Source organism: Cottoperca gobio, chromosome 18 (assembly GCF_900634415.1).
Source record: "Cottoperca gobio chromosome 18, fCotGob3.1, whole genome shotgun sequence".
Lineage (NCBI taxonomy): Eukaryota > Metazoa > Chordata > Actinopteri > Perciformes > Bovichtidae > Cottoperca > Cottoperca gobio.
The window spans coordinates 5,008,991-5,029,368 of NC_041372.1; the positions used below are offsets into that span (position 1 = coordinate 5,008,991).

The 20,378-nt window shown below is 40.2% G+C and overlaps 2 protein-coding genes across 2 annotated transcripts; one reads left to right on the top strand and one right to left on the bottom strand.

Annotated features, from left to right (window-relative positions):
* Window positions 1–2,941: 2,941 nt before the first annotated feature.
* Window positions 2,942–14,383, top strand: LOC115023889 (interferon-induced very large GTPase 1-like). The gene is made up of 6 exons (XM_029455227.1): window positions 2,942–3,107; window positions 4,157–4,232; window positions 4,337–4,418; window positions 4,513–4,776; window positions 5,016–5,282; window positions 8,818–14,383. Exons 2-6 carry the CDS (start codon window positions 4,191–4,193, stop codon window positions 13,485–13,487), a joined length of 5,325 nt encoding a protein of 1,774 aa, XP_029311087.1. The 5' UTR covers window positions 2,942–3,107; window positions 4,157–4,190; the 3' UTR covers window positions 13,488–14,383.
* A 4,247-nt stretch (window positions 14,384–18,630) lies between these two features.
* On the bottom strand, window positions 18,631–20,131 carry LOC115023971 (neuroligin-2-like). The gene is made up of 3 exons (XM_029455341.1): window positions 19,915–20,131; window positions 19,224–19,590; window positions 18,631–18,889 (listed from the first exon to the last, which is right to left on the bottom strand). The coding sequence occupies exons 1-3, from the start codon at window positions 20,129–20,131 to the stop codon at window positions 18,631–18,633; spliced, it is 843 nt and encodes a 280-aa protein (XP_029311201.1).
* Window positions 20,132–20,378: the final 247 nt, after the last annotated feature.

Here is a 20,378-nt window from a genome sequence, read left to right on the forward strand (position 1 = left end):
GTTCCGACAGAAAGGGAGCGTTTTCTTTGAGCCCACAGTAAGATTCTGTAGCCATGCTAGCGTCTCCGTCAGGCTGTACTCAGGCACAGCTGTGCTTCGAGCTGAACGCTAACATCAGCATGCTCACGTGTTGATGTAGAGAAAGTATAATGTTTAAAATGTTCACCATCTTAGTTCAGCATGTTCGCATTCTAACATTTCCTAATTAGAATTAAACACAATAGGACCACTGAGTCTAGTCATAAATGGACAAACGTTTTTGACCTAATGAGGGCGCTTGATGAAAAGTTAGGAGATCACCGAAGTTATTCCAATTCAGCCTGAGGGGAACATCCTTTTTCTGTATCAAATTAAATGGCAAAATAATTGTTTAAACCTTGCACTCACAATCATACATGTACACTCATAGTGGCACTAGAGAACGTCGGAGAATCGGCAAATATCTTAGGGTTCATTGTCTGTGAACCAGGAATGTCAAAATATTGTACTAATCGATATAGTAGAGGTTGAAATATGTGTTAGGATGAGAGAAAACTTTGACCTGAAATCACTGATGTCTGTGAAATGTATCAAAGGAAGAAGTTGGACCACCTGTGAGATCCCACTGTTGTATGTGAGGCACCTTGTGGTATCAAATCCCTCACGTCTCTCCCACATGTGATTACTTGGTCACATGTAAACCTGTCTACAACAATCCAGAACAAAGAGTGAAGCAGCCGTCAAGCTAAACCAAAGGCACATTTGTAGTCATTGGAAATATGCCATTGCAAATACAAGAAACAAATAAACTTGATACAAAAAACCTAGACTTAAACATTAATGGTAAACATTGGTACACTGTATAGTACACTGACATTAAAGCTACCTGCTCAGCTATACAAGCTTTGAAGTGAAGATCTGAGTCATTCTAAATCCAACTGAACCAAGGCTCCCTGGAGGGAGACCCGGGAGGTGAGCCCGCCCGTCAGCTGGACAGCAGGAAAAGGCAGATACCTTGGCGAACTGATCCCTCAGATCAAACTGGCGAAAAAACGCACCTTCATGACCCTAGGCATAACTACTTAAAGTATTTTTATATTATGAATCTTGCAAGGATCCCAAAAAGGTCCCTCCCTTCAGCAAAAATAAAAAATTACAACAATTTCAGCTCATTTCTTTCATGTAGATATTCACATGAACTGAAACAATGAGACAGTGAGTGTAATAATTACAATAACGTGTCCTTCTTTTCCTAGATGCCAAATATAGAATCATACAGAAAGTGGTGATACTATCTATGCTAGAGAGAGAGAGAGAGAGAGAGAGAGAGAGAGAGAGAGAGAGCGAGAGAGAGAGAGAGCGAGAGAGAGAGAGAAAGAGAGAGAAAGAGCGAGAGAGAGAGAGAGAGAGAGAGAGAGAGAGAGAGAGAGAGAGAGAGAGAGCGAGAGAGAGCGAGAGACAGAGAGAGACAGAGAGAGCGAGAAAAGGTTTGGTTGTGTGTTATCATGCAGTGGATACTTACAGCGTGTTGGTTTCTCTTATTGATGAAGCTGCAGAAGCTCATTAACTGCCATTTTTGCAAATGAGGCGTCACCTGAAGAGAACATAGAAAATGTTGTAGCAAGAGGGAATATTCATAAAATGTGCAATGGTTTATATACTCTTACATTGTGGTATCAATATATATTGTGTTATATAGTACATCTTTTGAAAAATCAAAACAATAGAAAAACTGTTTATGAATAGAATAGCCAGATGGGCAATTAAATACTTAAATACAGATTAAGGTACTTCATCACATTGAAGCAAAAATCATATCAAAAGGAAATACTGCAATAAAGTAGTCCTGTTTATTGGTTTGCCATATTGCCTAAAATCGCCTAATACAACCAGATGTTGTAATAAAATGATAGAACTTTCTAATTATTAATAAATGTCAATATACGTTGTCACATTTATGTATATAGTTTGTGGTCCTACCTACATGTATCTCATAAACAGACGTATCTATCATTTATGACTAATGTATTCAAAAGTTAAAATTCACCTCACCCAATGTTGCCATTTAATGCCAGTAAGATGCCAAATGACAGAGACACGAAGAGGCAAATAAATATGTAGCCTATATATATTCCAAAAAACTAATTTCATTCGTCTGATTTTATTTTCAGATTTGCCATTTTGTTTTTTACATGACAAACTTTGTGTAAGTTAAAAAGACCATGACGAAATCCTATAATTCGGGGGTGTCGTAAATGTAGCAAGTTAAATACACAGGACATTTACAAGCTTCCGAAATTCCCATTTGTTCAGATCTAAGAACAATTGATGAGCTAGATGTGGGCAGAGCTGGATTGTCCCACCTCTGCAGGCCGTAGACCAGGAGTGACAAACATACGGGCTGTGGGCCAAAACCGGCCCGCCTTAGGGTCCAATCCGGCCCACGGGATGACTTTGCAAAGTGTAAAAATGATTTGTTTTAATCATAAAGTAAAATACTATATTGTTCAGTTCCAGATACCTGTGACTAAATGTTTTGTGCCTTTGTAGATACACATGTGTAAATGACAAACTGAGGCATAATATTGTTGAATTTGCACTTATTTTTCTTAAGAAATTTCAGGTTGCTCATAATATTTTGTAAAAAGATAGTTCATTAAATGTGAATATTTTCAGAATGTACTTTTTTGCACGAAAGCAAAGGGGATCAATTTGGAGTTGTCGTTATTTATAGGTTATTGTGTTAAGAGTTTGCTGGTCCGGCCCAATTGAGATCAAATTGGGCTGTATGTGGCCCCTGAACTAAAATGAGTTTGACACCCCTGCTGTAGGCAGTATTACTTAGAGATGAGAGTGTCCTGCTCTCACTTCAACAGAGGGAGGATACCAAACAATAAGTTTCACATTACTGGAAACTAGATCACCCATTTCTAGTAAACGAAACAGAAAGTGACTTCAGAGGCAAAATAAAAGGAGAAGCCTGCAATAGGCTTTTGCATTGCCAGTGAAGTGCAGAGCGTTATACTCAGAAAAAATACTTAACATATAATACAATACTGCAGATACAGTACTAGTTAAAACTCTGGGATAAAGAAACACTCAGTTTCTACCATGGTTAATCTACAAAGGTAAGTAACAATTCATTTGTCACTGATTTTGTTTTTCTCTCTTTTAAGACCTGAACGTTTTCAAACGAAGGCCTTCTATGGCCTGAAACAGAGGCATGAGTCGGCATTTTCTTTCTGTCCTTTACGTCTCAGTTAGTGGGCTGATTATTTGTTTGTTTTTTGCTATAAATTGTAGTCTAGCCAGTGACGTGTGGTGAGGTTCATGGCTGGAGAGGCACTAAAATAGGAAATCAGGAAAATATCAGGAAAATATCAGGAAAATCAGGACGCATAATAAATGTGTCTGTAAACATTATATTGGCGACATACAGAGAAATAGCAACAGGCACGCGCCAAATGCATACCCTCAACCTAGTTTGTAACTGATTGCGCAATCCTAGGGGAGGCTCAGCTCGTCGCTGCCTCAGCTCGCATCTCTCCTGTATCTGAACACAGAATAGTATACGCAAATTCAGCGATTTTGACAAAAAGAAATGATCAAAATTATACATAAAATGCATTTTTATAGCACAGACCAGTGGACAAATATACCTTTATATTTATTTATTGTTTTTTTTACTTTTCATGACCGCATATCCCTGAGTCTAGCTGGCTTTTTGTGTAATATAGTTGTTGCAGTGTTTCCCCTAGGTTTACTGCTTTGGAGGGGCGCGTGTGCGTAGCGCGGTTTCTATTTAGTTCTCCCCTCTCCTTTCTTCCCCTCTGTAAGTGTGTGAGCACGTGTAGGCGTGTGCGCACGTGTGTGTGTGTGTGAAGCCCCGCCGTTCGCAAAACGGAGCGAAGGAGAGAATGTGAATACGCAAAGTAGACAGTACAAACTGAAACGTGCACATAAATTAGATCAATAGCATAAGCGTTTAGTTTATTTAGTAAAAGAGCACCTGTCAATGTGAAAAGTGAGTTGTGAATTCAACAAATATTTTAATTTTTTTAAATTGAGAAAAAAAAAACACCTTCAATGTCAGGCAGGGTGCTGGGCTCTGTTGGCAGGGCGTCAATGGTAGGGGGAACACTGTGATGGTGACAGGGTTCTTTTCTATTAATTTCAGTGAGAAGCTGTTTGAATAATCTGGAAAGTGTGCGATGGCTGAGAGTGTATCTACAATGGATAACTCTGATGAGGAGGTAAAACGTTAAATAACAATACAATTACAAATACATGTTTTCATTTCAGCTATTGTGAATGGCATGAATAATTGATGCATTACACTTTTTTCTCATTTACCAAGGAATTTTATGATGTACCAGATTCCTTCATTGACCCAGGCTGTGAGGAAAGGGGCAAGACCTCACCCGTACCACAGTCCGACTGTAAGTGTGACTGTCAATAACTGATCCAATTGAATGACTAAATACGTGCTGTAATGTGGATATACTGAGATGTACTTTTCTTCTCTTGTAACAGATGTTCCTCCACCAGGAGAAGTAACAGTGCTCACAACTGGCCAGGAGACTGTATCTCTTGGCTTTTCACTCACTGACTACTCTGTTGGGTGTCGACTACGGTTAGATTACTCCTGTGAGAAACACAGAGACAGTTTGTTCACAGATGACTCCGGTACTGTGAAGGTTGAGGGATTGAATCCTGGGACTGAGTATACTTTCAGCATCATCAGGATTGCAGACAATGGAAATCAAAGCAAAGCAACCTTGCTATCTGTCTTCACAGGTAAATCTGAAACACTAATATAATATGTAGGAAAGTGTCGTCTGAATCTTTTGCCTCGTAAGATAAACAAATGTACTTATTACACTGAGGTATGCTGTCGATGTATGTTATAAAGGTTAGCTCAAGACACATTAAGTGCATGACATGGTTATATGTCAAACAGCACATTGAAATGCAGAAAAACATCAAAGTAACATGAATTTTCAGTTATAAGTGAAACCATTATATTGTTCCCACAGAGCCCAGCCCTCCTGGGCAGGTTATAGTCGATCAGGCCAGCAGTGAGTCACTGTCTCTGCATTGGGACATCCCTGCTGGTGAAGTGAAGAGTTACATTGTGACTTGTTATGACATGTGCAATGAGGAAGACATTGTGCAAGATACAACGGACACAAACCAGCTGACTCTCCGTAACCTGAAGCCAGGGGTGTGTTACTCTCTTCTGGTTTATGCACAACTCAGGAATGGAAAATTAAGCAGGCCAACTATAACATCTACCCGCACAAGTAAGTCAAATAAAATCACGATTGCAATGAATTTTCAACATAAAGTTACAGACTTAGGGGAAATATACCCATTCTTTACCAACACTCTGCAGAGGTTTCCAAAAGAAGATTAAAATAAAAGAAGGATTCCATGGAAAAGTCCATGTTAGTTTGAGTCATATTTAGTTAAGTGCATCCTGTTTTTTGTGTTAATTTGTAGTCAACCAAAAGACAGTCTCATCTTATTCAACAAACATATTGCACATTTTAGTCATCAACATATTAGTTATTAGACATAATATATATATATATATATATATATATATATATATATATATATATATATATATATATATATAGTTTTAGTCAAGAATAAGAATGAGCATTTTAAATCTTCAGAAAAGTCAAACAATTAATTCTGATTTAAGGCTAAAAGAAGTGGTACTGCAAGTTGTGATTGTCAGAGAGTTCATTTATTTTCTGTAATTCTTTTGTAAGTAGTGTTGTACTAGATTATGTTAAAGGCTGTGTTATAGTGATAATTGTTTATAATCGCTTGTACAAGACCATTAACAAATGTGTAAAGAAAATATTTGTAACACAAGCTAACTACTACATAGTTGGCTACTTCCCAGAATATTTTATTCAAGCCCAAAACCAGTTCCCTCTCCTCTCTTGGCATCTTCCCTCTGGCAGGGTTCTATTAGACAAGATTGGCAACCAATCAAAAATGACAAATGACAACCTGTGACCATAACATTCCCTCCCAAACAACAAAAGCAAACAACATTAAATTCACTTTACTCTTATGGACATGAGATAAATCACAAGGAAATCTTCTTACATTGTTGTTGCCTGAAATGTGCTTGATCTCTGTTATATTTAGGCAACACAAGGCTCAATTGGAACAGTCGAGCATTGGCAGTGAATCTTGGCCAGTAAAGCTAATTGATTGCTAATCTTGTCCTCACCGATGACATAGACCTCAAAATGGTTCACAGCCAACGTCAATGCTATCAGTAATAAAATCACAATATCTATTAGTGTTTTTCAAAAAGGTTCAGTATATTATTTTCATAGTGGACGATAGAAACTGAGAGTTTTGGCTAACTTAACATTACCTTCTTTGGCTTGTTTGCTAAACTTTAGCAAGTGCTAATGAATTAGCTTTGCTAGCTTAGATCGCCTAGTGTCCCATTGCTAGAATCTGCTCTGCGTCCTAGTGTCCTACTTCTACACTAATATAGCAGCTAGGTGGGTACAGATGGTCTCAACACCATTGTCAGTGGATGCAGTGAAATAACACGGTGCATCAAGTGTGTCCAGTACATTCAGAAAGTTGTCCAAGGATGTTCCCTCATTGGTTTCAAAATGTGGGACACCATGTCATTAATTTATAATATTCCATCACATAATCATAATAGATTTAAGACAAACAACAGTTAAAAATTAAAGGTAACATCATTAAATTAATGTTTTAAGTTAAACTGTCTGAATCAGATCGTATATCATATTGTTTTTATATCGTATCGCAGACCATGTATCGAGATACGTATGGAATCGTCTGAGAAGGGAAAGCTTCACACCTCTATAAAATATATACTAGAGAGGGATTTGTGACCTGTTTCACCTCCTAACCAGTGTGCAAACTGTAATAAATGAGTGTATGTTTTCGGGGGGTTTTCTTCGTGGAATCGAATTTGGTTAAAAGATCTTGTAAATTCACCTGGTATTCATATCAACTACTACATTTCTGGTGTTGTGATATCCCTTGTCCGGACCACAAACCTATAATTGAATCATGAAACTTGAAAGACAAGTAACCCTGCATTCTTGGAGTGCAGTGTTCTAGTGGGGTAATAAGGGGCTGTGAGCTCTTTAAGATATCATGGTGCATGACCATTAAGGACATTGTAAGTGAGGAGAAAGATTTTAAAATATATTCTGGAGTTCACAGGGAGCCAGTGCAGAGAATCTAATATGGGGGAAATATAATCTATTGTACTAGTTCTTGCTAGTTTAAGCACAACATTCTGGACCAACTGAAGAGTCTTAAGGGACTTATTGGGGCAGCCAAATAATAAATAATTGCCATAGAAGTAACAAATGCATGGACTAGTCTTGAAGGGTCTTTCAGAAGGTGGGAATGACACAGAGTAAAGCTAGAGAGTGGCTTCTTTCACAGGCTGCTGCTGGATTACCTTCTTGCTACCACCCTAGGGCTTTCCTATAAGAATTTGTAAGCAGTGAGTACTTGCTACGTACTTCCTTCTTCAGTCATTACATTGCATCACATTTCAATCATTAACATCTTTTCGACAAATAAGTCTATGAGCGAAGTAAAACAGCCGCAACGTTAATTAAAGCATTTATGGATGAACAACATAATGTTATGTCGTGGCAATAAAGGTTAAGATGTACGGAGTTTACATTCTTTAAAGCAGCAACAAGCTAGATAAACAAACAAGTTAATAGTAGGAATGTAAAAAACAAACAACTTGGCAAAAAAGCTTTGAGCTACTAACTAGCTACTTACTGTAGCAAATAAATGTCCTAAAGCAGGGGTGGGGAACCTTTTTCCTATCAAGGGCCATTTTATTTTTTACAACATCCTTCGAGGGCCATACTAATTATTGAACTTATAACCCTCTGCAATTTTTTTTAAGACGCAGCCCATTCATTTCACCTTACTTTTATGCTGTGCAAAAACGCAACTTTTTTATCCATGTATCTTTCTGTTTTATCAGAAATTAGCAATCCTTTATTAGTCCCACAATGGGGAAATGTATCTTTTCACAGCAAACGAACACCTGAAGTAAAGTGGCAGTACACAATAATTAAATAGAATAAAAAATAATATAAGTATGCAAGCATGGCAGTGATAATTGCACAGTAGTGGTGGAATAGTCTGTATTGGTGTGGTGGTCTACCTATCTATCTTTCCATGTGTTTATGTTTCGCTCTGGAGAGAGCTGCTTGTTGGGCCAACATCCTTTCAGCTCATGCAGTTTGGTATTTTTCGTGCAGTAATGACGCTCAAGATAATTGTTCATCACTGCAAGCGCGTCCGCACAAACTTGGCACACTGGCCTTTTACTTCCACAAAGAAATAATCGTTCGTCCATTTCGCATCCACCTTTCTCTTGTTTACACTCGCTATGCTGCGTTAACTGATCTCAATGACAGTCTCGTTTAATATTGACGTTTTTTGACATGACGTGACCACGTGATGACACGTTCCACTTGTGTTGTGTTCAAGGACCCTGACCATGGCCAGGAAAAACAGTCAGTCGCCCGTTTAAAATATTGCAGTCTAGTGTTTTTTTCTAGTGGATTATTTTTGCGTGCGTTTTACGAATTACCTCGATGGCCGGATCAAATGGTCTTGCGGGCCGTATACAGGCCGGAGGTTCCCCACCCCTGTCCGAAAGGATACCAACATATGTAACGATAAATAATAAATAACATAAAAAGGGAGCAACCAAGTTGGAAGTGACTGACAGCAACATATTTTGAAGGCTAAGGGTTTAATATACATTGTTTTCATTTTCTACAGAGACGCACCTAGAAATCTTATTGGAGGATTTGGGGTTGGAGCACCACTACAAAGAGAGGCTGTCCCTAAGCACAATTCTTGGTCTTGATGAGAAGACCATTACTGATGAACCTGCCAAGTGTAATTCAGATCTTCCATGGTATTTTCTGAAGAAACTAATGATGGTTAATGTGACAGCAAGGAATGTGAAATGTACATCTGCATGCAAGTCAAACTGTGGTGATCCGCAGTTAGATCTTGATAATCTCGTCACCAGTCTAGATTCAGATGATATGCTAAATCCCCTTGACCTAATCACTGCTCTTTTTCTGTGTTCTGATGGTTTCGTACAGCAGGAAATGGCCCTCAAAATGTCTATGTGTCAGTTTTCTGTGCCTCTGTTGCTTCCCAACTGCGACACAAAGCAGTGCACACTCATGCTTTGGGCCCTGAGAGACATTGTTAAAAAGTACAGACCTCAGTCACATTCAGAATCCAAAGGATTTATTGAAGACAGAATTGTTGCCTCTAAACTTCCAATGATATCTTTTGTGAGACTGGGTGAGTGCTCCTTGTCCAAGTCAGAGATCCTCAACAAGCTTCTGAGTAATTCTCAGCAGTACCATGACACCTTTGTTCACTGTAACATGGAGTGTGGTGACAGTCCAAGGAGAATATCCAATGGATTGGCTGAAATGACTTGGTACCTTCCTTGCGGGAACAAAAACATGGATGTCTTCAGTGAGCCAGTAGCTGTAGCTAACCTTCGTGGGGACATTGCTTCATTTGACACACAATTTTCTTTTCTGTGTCAGACATCTGCAGCAGTTTTTGTGTTCTTTGACACTTTGGACTCTGAGTGCGAGCTGCTTACCAACCAACAACACAAGGCACAGATCTTCTTGGTGGGTAACCATCAAAGCAAGGGTTTTAGTTTAGATGCTGTAAAAAAGGTAGCAACCAAGTTGAACTTAAATAACAGCAACATCCTTTTGAAGGCTAAGCACAGGAATGATGCAGACTTTGTCAAAGATTTGCGGGAAAAAGTCAGCAATGTAATTGAACACTCAAAGATGAAGATGGGAATTGAGCAGATGGCTGACATTGCCCATGAACTGGGAATCACTGTTGATGAAGACTCTTCAGAGTGCCAGACTGCCAAGCAAAATGCAGATGCGATCACTGCAGAAATCAAAGATATCCTTCAATACAAAGAAGCTCAGCTCCCCTTGCAAGGCCAAATATGGAAGGAACTGACCTGCTTAGAAAAGGAAGAATTCCGACTTCGAAATGTTGGGTCTGAAAATGTAGAAGACTACAAAAGTGATCTTCAAGTACAGAAAACAGAACTTCGGGAAAAACAGAACTCTTATGACATGTCAAATGCAATGACATGTTTCATAAACGCAATATCAAGCCCAGGGATAGAGAGGCGCTATTTCCTGAAATGGCTGCGAATGAACCTTGATAACCTGTCCCGAGAAACTCTGTCTGACCTCAGGGAGCAGTACAAAAAGAAATGCAAAAACTCTGAGAACAAAGAGGAGATCAAGGAAATTGACAAACAACTTTCCAACTGCTCTCTGGGAACTGAACACTTCTTCCGTGAAATGGGTCAGATCTATGAAGCTTCACTTTCCCTTTCACAAACAAACCCGTCACGTAAACAATTACAGAACCTCCCCAATCTATGTGCAGAATTGTTGCTTGATGGATTTCCCCTTGAGCTTGTAGACGGAGATGCATCCAACATACCTCTCAGATGGGTGAGTGACGTTCTCTCTCAGCTCAATGACTTGGTGTCTCCTCAGAACAAGATACTGGTAGTCACAGTTCTTGGAGTTCAGAGCACAGGAAAATCCACTCTCCTCAACACCATGTTTGGAGTGCAGTTTGCAGTCAGCAGTGGTCGATGCACTCGAGGTGCCTTTATGTTGCTCATCAGAATCAATGAAGATTTAAAAAAAGAACTCAACTGTGACTTCATGATGATCATTGACACTGAGGGCCTAAAGTCACCAGAGCTTGCACAACTGGACAACAGCCATGAGCATGACAACGAGCTAGCAACACTTGTTGTAGGGTTGAGTGACATCACCATCATCAACATTGCAATGGAGAATTCAATAGAAATGAAGGACATCCTACAAATAGTTGTGCATGCTTTTCTCAGGATGACAGAGGTGGGCAAAACTCCCAAATGTCAGTTTGTTCACCAGAATGTGTCGGATGTTTCAGCCCATGATAAGAACTTACGAGACAGGAAACTGCTCTTGGAACAGTTAAACGAGATGACCCAGGCAGCAGCCAAAATGGAAAAGAAAGGGGAGAACATCAGCTTCACTGATGTGATGGAGTACAATCCAGACACTGGCAACTGGTACATTCCTGGACTGTGGAATGGAAACCCACCAATGGCACCAGTCAATGCAGGGTACAGCGAAGCTGTTTATGAGCTCAAGAAGAACATAATCCACATTTTGGGAAGTTGTAAGTCATCTGCTAATAATATCTTGGGGTTTACAGAGTGGATGAAAAGCCTGTGGAATGCAGTAAAGCATGAAAACTTCATCTTCAGCTTCAGAAACAGCCTGGTGGCTGATGCATACATGAGACTCTGCACAGAATTCAACAAATGGGAATGGAACTTCAAAAAAGAGATGTACACGTGGGTTACAAATGCTGAAACAAGAATTTCCAACTTCGGAACAGTTGCTGTGAAAACTGAGATATCTGACATCAGAGAACTTCTCACAGTTTTGAAAAGTGAAGCTTTGATAAAGCTGTCTAAATGGGAGACAAAGCTTCTTGGAAATCTGGACCAGTACTTCAAGCAAACAGAGGGCCATGTCTTTCTTGTTGAAGGATACAAACAGGAGTTTGCAAACAGCGCAAAGAACGTTCGACGAGAAATGGAAAGTTCTGTGTTTTATCAACTCACAGCAGCAGCTGACATCAGACAGGGAATGGCAGAACTTGACAGAATCAAGGGGAACCACACAAAAGAATTAGAGGAGAGAGTTTCTGCATTGATTGATGAATGTTCGCAGAAAAAAGTCAAGATGACAGAGGACGAGCTGGACAAAGAATTTGACAAGATGTGGACTGAAACAGAGAAGGAACTATCCTTTTCAAAAATGGAGGTTGTGGACATTTTCACAAGTGTGTCTCACCGCCTGAGAACTAATCTATCACACAAGGGAAGTCATGCAAGTAAATTGTTAAGTCAAAAAAGCCTGCAACGTTGTGGACTGGACGCTTTTAAATATACACCTGAAGGACTCATAAAGCGATTCCAAAACACCTTCACCCAGATGTTCAACATTTCAGGACACACGAAGGATGTACAACAAATAGCTGACAGCATCATATCAATGTGCACACAGTTTGTGGCTGAAAAAAATCAATTCAAAAGCAATTACCATGATACTTACATCCAGGAGATTTTACACATGATTGATGAGAGGCTTAAAAACAATCAAGATGTTAAAACAGACATCACGTTTGAAGTTTCTCTGAAACAGCACATCTGTTCCAATGCAGCCAGAAGCTTTCAGAAAATGCATGACGATTTCGTACGTGAGAACGATCCCTACAGATGTCTGAATAAAAACAAAGAAAAGTTTCGTGCTGATTTTAAAGACGTGTTTCATGACCGAGACCAGTGCCAGAAGAAGGCAGAAGAATTCACGTACCGCTGCTTGAGGCCTGCAGTCGAAGACTTTGTCAAACGTTCCCTGGGTCCTGATATCATTGGTGAAATGCTGACATGCGATCAGTTTAGCACACGGATTGTTTTCCAGCATTCAGTCTTACTGGATTTGCTCTCAGTGGATGAGTTTGAAAGCTATCTGAGCTATATTAGCTCCTATGAGGATTACGTAAAGAAATGGATTTCCAACCAAATAGTGGAACGTTTATCAAAAGACTCTACGATGTTCAAGCTCGAGGATAAACATGTTCAGTCAAGTATCAGGAGCATAAATGATGCTATCAACAAAGCAAATAAACAGAAGAGTGGCAACTTGAAGACATTTGTTCAAAATGTCTGTCAGGAACTTGCTACTAAACTGGTCCTTTCCCAGGATGCTCTCGGGGCATTCATGATCCTGAACAATGCCGACCAGGAACAGTTTGCTCGCTGGCTCACTGAGTGTGTGAAGAACATGGCCCAAACTCTCAGAAAGCAGTATAAAGAAACTAACATCCAAATGAAACTACAGAATCTTCATGTGAATCCTCAGAACCAGCTTTTCACCAAGCTGATTGGATGTGGTAAACAGTGTCCATTCTGCAAAGCTCCTTGTGACGCAGGAGGAAGCGCCCACACTGAGCACTGGGCTTCACTGCATCGGCCAAAGGGGTTTGGTTCATGCAGGTTTCTATCCTCGAAGAAACTTGTCACTGAAATATGCTCTTCCTCCGTGGTCACTGAAGCGACATTTTGTTGTAATGCTACAAACTGGGAATTTCATCCTTACAAGCGTTACAAAGAAATCTTTCCTGACTGGAAAATCCCACCAGATGGAAGCCTCCAGGCATCAGACTACTGGAAATATGTGATGGCAACATTTAACAAGCAGTTGGCGAAAGCGTTCAACGCAGAGCTTGCTGATATTCCCACCACTTGGAAACAAATCACACACGAGGAAGCAGAAGCAAGCCTGAAAGAGTCATTTAACATCAAGTGAGAAATTACATGCTTTGTGGTCACAGAGGTGCACATCCTCCTCAATACAATCATTATCCTCATTAATAATTAATCTTACTTGTTTTTATGATATAGAGAAGAATGACAACCAACATGCTGTACAACCGGCCGTATATGTATATTAGATGACATGATGATGTTTTTTCTTTCTTATCTAATTGAGTGCAATATGTCATTTTCTTACATCAAAAGTTTGTAATGTCTTACTTTGTTTTTTAAATTTTCTGTTACATTTTTATGTTTTCTGTTCATGTTATTCCATTTACTAGGAATTTAGAATATTTGTTTTTCATTTCTGTGCTGCATCAAATGCCACACATTTATATTTTCCAATCAATTAAAAGATCATTCATATACAGTTCTGTCAACATGTATACATGACAGAATGTTTGTTCATCAAGTTAAACATATATGTGGCTTTTTTCTAGAAAGTTAGAATTTGTTTTTGTTTCTGTGAATATATATAAATATCTGATAAATTGTTAAAACATGTCAGTTTGAAAAGATCTTTCAGTCTAAATATCAACATGTAGGTGATACATGACAATTAGTTTTTATCTAATGTAATTTTTTTTAAATGTAATGTCATGTTTAATCTGTAATGTCTGTTTTTATTTCAATTAAGTATATAATGTCACATATTTACATTTTTAATCAATCAAAAGATCATTCAATCAAAATGTTGTCAACAAGTAAACATAATCAAGTTTAGTATAAAATGTCTTTCTTTCACTCAGAATTTATAATCTCTGTTTTTTGTTAAGTATCTGATTCCACATATTTACATGTTTAAAGGAACTAAAAAAGCATTCCTTCTATATGTTATCAACATGTATACTTCCTGTTCACCATTTGAATAAAGACACAGAATCAGCAGACTGGCTATGAATGTCTTTAATGTTTCCCAGATCAGAATCACAGCATACAGTGTATAATAACTTCTAAAGTAAACAGAAATATCATCACCTCATTTATTTATATAGTTTAACTATACTTTTTTTTTAATAATCATCTTTTTTTAAATTCCATTATTTAACATTTTTCTTCATCTCAAGTCTTGGGTTTCTGAATTCAACAAAGAATGTAAAAACAAGACAACAGGTGCAACTCCGCAATGGGGACCGAGCCGGAGATCTATGCGTGTGTCCATGCACCACTGCCCTCACACAGGGTCTCTAAATAACCTCAGCGATATGAAGTGCTTTTGCTTTGCTTGGCTGACTGCAGTTTTCAGGGCGTGTGTCCACATACATCCAGTCCGATCCACTGGTAAACACACGTTTAGACTGACAGTGCACTGGACTTTTCAGATCTACTTCAAATGTCATCCGTCTCCAAACTGAACAAACTTCACTGCTACATCACACACAACCTCCACAATCACACAACGACACAGTGTGTGGAAGGAAAACTTCAGACCACCGGTGGGATCTCATTACTCTCGGAGGCATCTTATGGTATCAAAGCCCTCGTGTCGGCCCCGCGTGTGATTAAGTGGCTACATGTGAACACTGCTACATGTGAATCGAGCATTTAACTGTTTGCACTTTGCATGTAGTGTCTCAGTTTTGAAGTCCTGACCATGAATCACACGCCAGTTCCCTACACCACGGCAACATAAGTTACCTGGCTTTCATTTAGCCTATAAAGATGTTTCCATAAATGCTCTGAAGACACAGATCATGCAGCACACATTCATCAGGAGAATAGTTGTCTCACAAGATATATTTCAAAATAATAGTTTGCTAAAGCTTGAACCAAAAACGAAGAGGAAAAAAAGCTGTGTAGTTGACCCCTCTACTACAAACCAAGAACAATGACTTAAACTATATTTTTCACATTTTTAAATCTAATATTCAAACTAGCAAACACTAACTACAGCATCTTAGGCCCTCTGTTGTGTGGGGGCTGCAGTGGAGATGAATTTCTGCTACAGTAACTTTCCTGCTTAGGAATCATGATGCTACAGGATACCCCCGTGATAATGGGCAACATGAAACATGAAACATGAAACAAAGTAAAGAAAAAGATCATTTTCTAATGGCATGAAAAGAGATCGGCGGTAAGCATTTTTTAAATCACCAGTGAATGTGAAAGCTCAAGCTAGTGGCCTTTTTTTTGTGTTGCAAACTGCACCTGTTGTCTTTTGTCGTCACAAAATAAGCATTTCATTCATTCACTCAAAAAGAAAAAAAGAAAAACAAACAAGAAACTTAATATTTACAAATATTTTTGTCTGTTTGATTCTTACACTTAAAAATGTACAGTTTTGATCCTCTTCCAGATGTTGTGTGTCTCTGTCCTGCTATCCAGTTTGGTATTTTTCTTCACACGTCCAGCTTCCTCAGAGCGGGCAGACTGCAGTGAAGCTGCCACAATGGCGCCCTCCAGTGTTAGCTTATAAAATAGACGGGGGAAAACAGACCAAACTAAAGACCTTGTTTCTGTTTTCACCTCTGGTGGTGTCATTGTAGCTGTGTTGTGGTGAGGTTTACCTCACAACCCCTCACTGCCTCCTTATCCACAGGAGTGAGTACAAAAGGGTTCATCTCGGTCTGATCAGACGTATCAGACCTCCGTAGGACAGATGAGCAAGGTGTCCTCCTGGCAAACATTGTGGGTAGAAACATGGCCATGCCTTTGAATGTCCTTATTTGCTAATGATTAGTTCAACCTCTCTTTTGATTGGGATTTCTACATTTAAGGCTGCAAGTCTTTTTCCAATTTCCTCCCAAAGTCTCTTTTCCACGGCGTGCACCTTTCCTTTCGCTGTCCATCATCTATTCCACAGCATTTATCCACCTGCCGCACACCCAAGTCAGTTGTTTTGTGTTTTACATTGTGCACATTTCCTTTTCAGTGGGCTTACAAAATCTCTGACAGGAGCAGCCAGGTATGTCTCTCCCTCTCCAGCCCTCCCCCTCCACCCGTTAGGCATTAATAAAATAGAAAACAAAAGAAATAAACAGGCTAAAGCTAGAGCACAAGCAAAGACAGCACCGGTGACTAACTTCTCCCATACTGGATGAAGGCTACCATGTGTTCCTGTGGGCTCAAACAATAACACATCAGTTCATTAACGTACTGTATTACCAGAGTATTACCCATGATCCATGTTTGAGATCCAGCAGAGATTTGTGTGTGTGTGGGGGGGGGGGGGCTGAGCTGTAGGCCTGCACATTCTTACCCGAAAGAAAAGAACAGAATCAGCTTTTACCCTGTGTAGGAGATCCGAGCCCCCTTTTCATCTTGCAGCTCCGCGTCGCAGGCCGTGAAGGCCCACGGTTACCCTCCGTGTGCTTAAAGTTTAATTTACAACTGATGAGCTCACAAAAAAAGTCACTAGCTGAGTGAACTAACCCTTGAATGTGAGGATAAGAGCAGAGCTGAACTGAGGTCAGAAATTGTGTAGAACGTAGCTGACACAGTGAAGTCAGGTGTTTTGGAGTTTTGTGGTCACAGCAGGGAGTTGAACGCGGGGGATCACCGCAATACGGGTGTAAGAATACAACGCTAGTGCACTGACGGAAAGAGGAGAAGTACTGTTGATATGGAGGGGGATGTTTGCGGACGCAGCAGGAAGGAGCTCATTCTGGAGTCTAAGTTTTTACCATGGGGGGGATCCCGCCTGTCTGCCTCTCCATCTCTTTGTTGTCTAATTAGGGCCCACACCCACACATACCCGCACACACACTCACACACACATGCTGGAAATAGGGGTGCAGACAGGAGAAGGACGTGTACGTAGAAGAGCAAAGGCTGCCTGTTTCTGCTTTGTTTCTCACCCTTACTGAAATACAAAAATAATTCTGTACAGGCAAGCTACAACAACAGAGTTGGTACCTCACATACCCTAAAAACGATCATCTCCATACAGATGGGAAGAAAAAGTAGCTCCTGTAGGATGGTGGGCGTGCTGTATTACCTGGAAACAAACTCTAAATAACATCATGTCGGGGTAAATGATTGGAAGAGTACGTTCACAGCTGTTCATCTTATGAGATTTGTGTTAATTACTCTTTTTTCTTTTTATAAATGGGTGTTGGCAGGTGAAGAGGGTTTGTTGGGGGTACTTAGAGGATTGTCTGTGATGTTCTTTTTCTGTGAGATAAAACAAAAAACTAAATATCCAGAGTGGACCGATATGATTTGATTAGATTTGGGAAACGTGCATTGACAGATACAGTGTCCCCCCCCCCCTGTCATCCTCTTTAAAAATAATTCATGCATAGATCCCCACTGAGAAAACCCATTTATATACTTTCTCCTTTGTACACATTTATATATAACTATATATATAATATCATTTCTCTATATCTATATTTTCAGCAAAAATTTCTTTCCACAAAAACAACAATTAAACAAATGCTTGAAAAAAATAAACAGAAGATGAGAGAAAGAAAAAAAACACAATCAAGGGCCAGTTTGGCACTTTGTCATGAGAACACACAGCATCTGTTAATTGACAGTAAATAGCAATACTCTAGAATTTTCTTTAGTTTTTTTCTTTCTCGATGAGAAAGCAAACACAGTAGTACATACTTGGCACCAAGAATGCTGGTAGAATGAAAGTATCAGATTTATCAATGTCTTCATAGCTATATGATTACTGTATGTACTCTATGCCTGCTCCTGCAGCTCAGTCGTTTGTGAGTCCTTAGAGCTGAGGAGCGCTGGGGAGAGGGAGAGAATCACATGTCGAATGAGAGGAACAAAGCAGGGATAAGACACAGATGTAGAAAAGAGAACAATATATGCACATAACACACTTGGGAGAGAAAAGAAGAAAATGATGAAAACTGCAAGGGCCAAAAAGCATTAGTCCTTTTGACAAATGTCAAGGGGCTTTAGGCTGGAAACAGCAGACCTTTGAAAACAGTATCTTTGAAAGATCTAAGTCACCCCCCAAACTGATCATCTGCTGCCGTGCAGTTTAGTTGCTTCTCCACACACCACCAGTGGAGCTGCTAAGTTTGACAGCATGATGAAGGAGGCGGAGTTGTTTTTGGAGAAACAAGAGAATAAGAGAACAGAACAAAGGCCCACGTTCAGAGGCCTCCCTTCTAGATCAGTGGCAGAGCCAGTCTTCCTGGTCCTTAGGTGGCGCTGTTTCGGGCCAGTCCCTACTGTACCCTGGTGGTGGAGGCAGGCAGGCCCGCCCCGTTGAGGAGACAGCCGGTGGCGTCGCATCTCGTGCCGCTTGTCACGCTTGTAGTAAAGTGAGGCAAAGGCCTGTGGGTGCCTGGGCCAGGGCCTGCCGGAGAGGAAGTGTGAAGATACTGCTTGTCCTTCAAGTTGAACTTGGTCCAGATGACCTCTTCAAAGCGGTTGGGCTTGGTGTGAATGAACTTGGTGTCCTGGGGGACTGGCAGGTTGGGGTCCCTAGTAGGGGACAGAGGGGACATCTCAGTCAAGGTTTTAATCAATCTGGATGGAAGATGTATTCATTGTAATGACATCTAAACACTAAATACACCCTTGGCTTCTCCATTTTTATTTATGATCTTGCAGGAAAGAGAGACAGGAAACTAAACTTTTAAAAACTCTACCAACATCTGGTTAGTGAGATCAGCCACTACAAATGTCAAGCAAAATCTTCTGAAAGACACTTTAACTCTACTGCTGTAGAGACACTACACTAGCTAGTCCTTCCTACAGAAGCAAAAAGAGAAATTGAAATATATTAGTATGAAATATAACCATCAGCAAGGCCTACCCAGTCTTGGCGAAGTTGGTCCAGTAAGTCATGACCACAGCGCTCAGCATCACGTCATTCTTCGAGAAGTTGCACGGAAACAGATCCGTAGCACCGATCATGGGTACGCCAAACTCATACGGTATCTCGTCTCCATGGGCGGCATCGGCCCATTCGGGTCGCGTCTCTGTCTGGCAGTGGTGGTAGAACGTGTAAAAGTAAACCGGAGACTGAAACTCGGCATGGAGTTTAGCCTTGGCCACTGCCGGTGGCACCCACTGGTGGTCTGTAAACAGAGCTAAGAGGGTCTTCCTTCGCATGTCGCCATTGTCCCTGTCTGCCCAGTCGGTGTACATGAATTTAATGGTCTCCCTCAGGATGTCTTTGCCTGGAGGAGAAGACGCGGGAGGGGGAAAGGGACAGGAATATAAAGGTAAAGGGGAAAAAAGAGAAAATTGTGACAAGTTAAGAGGGAAGTAATGACAGGGATAGAACATTTTTGAGAGATGAGTGGTCAAGAGATGTGCAACATGAAGATAGAAGTAAACGTTGCTAAAATGAACTGGAATGACAGGAATAGGAAAACATGAAAAAGGTGTTTGTGTTTGTATGTTTGTGTGAGAGATAGTCAGTTGAGACAGATACTGACTGAGTGACACAGAAGGGAAAAGAGAGAATATGCCTCTCAGAGCGGAGAATGAATGACAGGCACTTGAGAGGAAGCGTGACTGCATTATCAAAATGTGTCTGTATTTTGACTGTGGCCCGCTGTGAGGGGTTTGCAGGCTGATCTGTTGTCCGTTGTCCTCGCTGTCATCCACAAACTTCAGCCCCTCGCCTTGGTTCACTCCTATTAGGATGTCATAGTTGAGGAACTCCCCCTGGTGGTGCAATAGGGGAAGAACAAGTTGAGTGCTGAGAACAACCATGAAGGGTTCCTTCACATTGTGATATTCATGCCAACAGTGTTATGGTATAGCTTTTGTTGTAGGACCACAACTACAAGCTCCGTAAGATACAGGGAAAAGGTGGATTCACTTGGAATACGGGGAGTACCACTGTTACATATCCAGCGGTTAATGGTATTTCTATCTCATAAGAATGGCAGTAAAATAATATATAAAATGTGAATAACTGAGGTTAACCAGCTAACAAGCAATGCTACTGTGTGAAGCA

Excerpts from the sequence above, each read along its gene's own strand:
- LOC115023971 (XM_029455341.1), bottom strand. The coding sequence starts at position 20,131 with ATGGTTGTTCTCAGCACTCAACTTGTTCTTCCCCTATTGCACCACCAG. Across the intron at positions 19,591-19,914 it reads GCAGTCACGCTTCCTCTCAA|GCAAAGACATCCTGAGGGAG; the intron begins GTGCCTGTCATT and ends CTTCTCCTCCAG. Across the intron at positions 18,890-19,223 it reads ACCAACTTCGCCAAGACTGG|GGACCCCAACCTGCCAGTCC; the intron begins GTAGGCCTTGCT and ends GTCCCCTACTAG.
- LOC115023889 (XM_029455227.1), top strand. The coding sequence starts at position 4,191 with ATGGCTGAGAGTGTATCTACAATGGATAACTCTGATGAGGAG. Across the intron at positions 4,233-4,336 it reads TGGATAACTCTGATGAGGAG|GAATTTTATGATGTACCAGA; the intron begins GTAAAACGTTAA and ends TCATTTACCAAG. Across the intron at positions 4,777-5,015 it reads CTTGCTATCTGTCTTCACAG|AGCCCAGCCCTCCTGGGCAG; the intron begins GTAAATCTGAAA and ends TTGTTCCCACAG.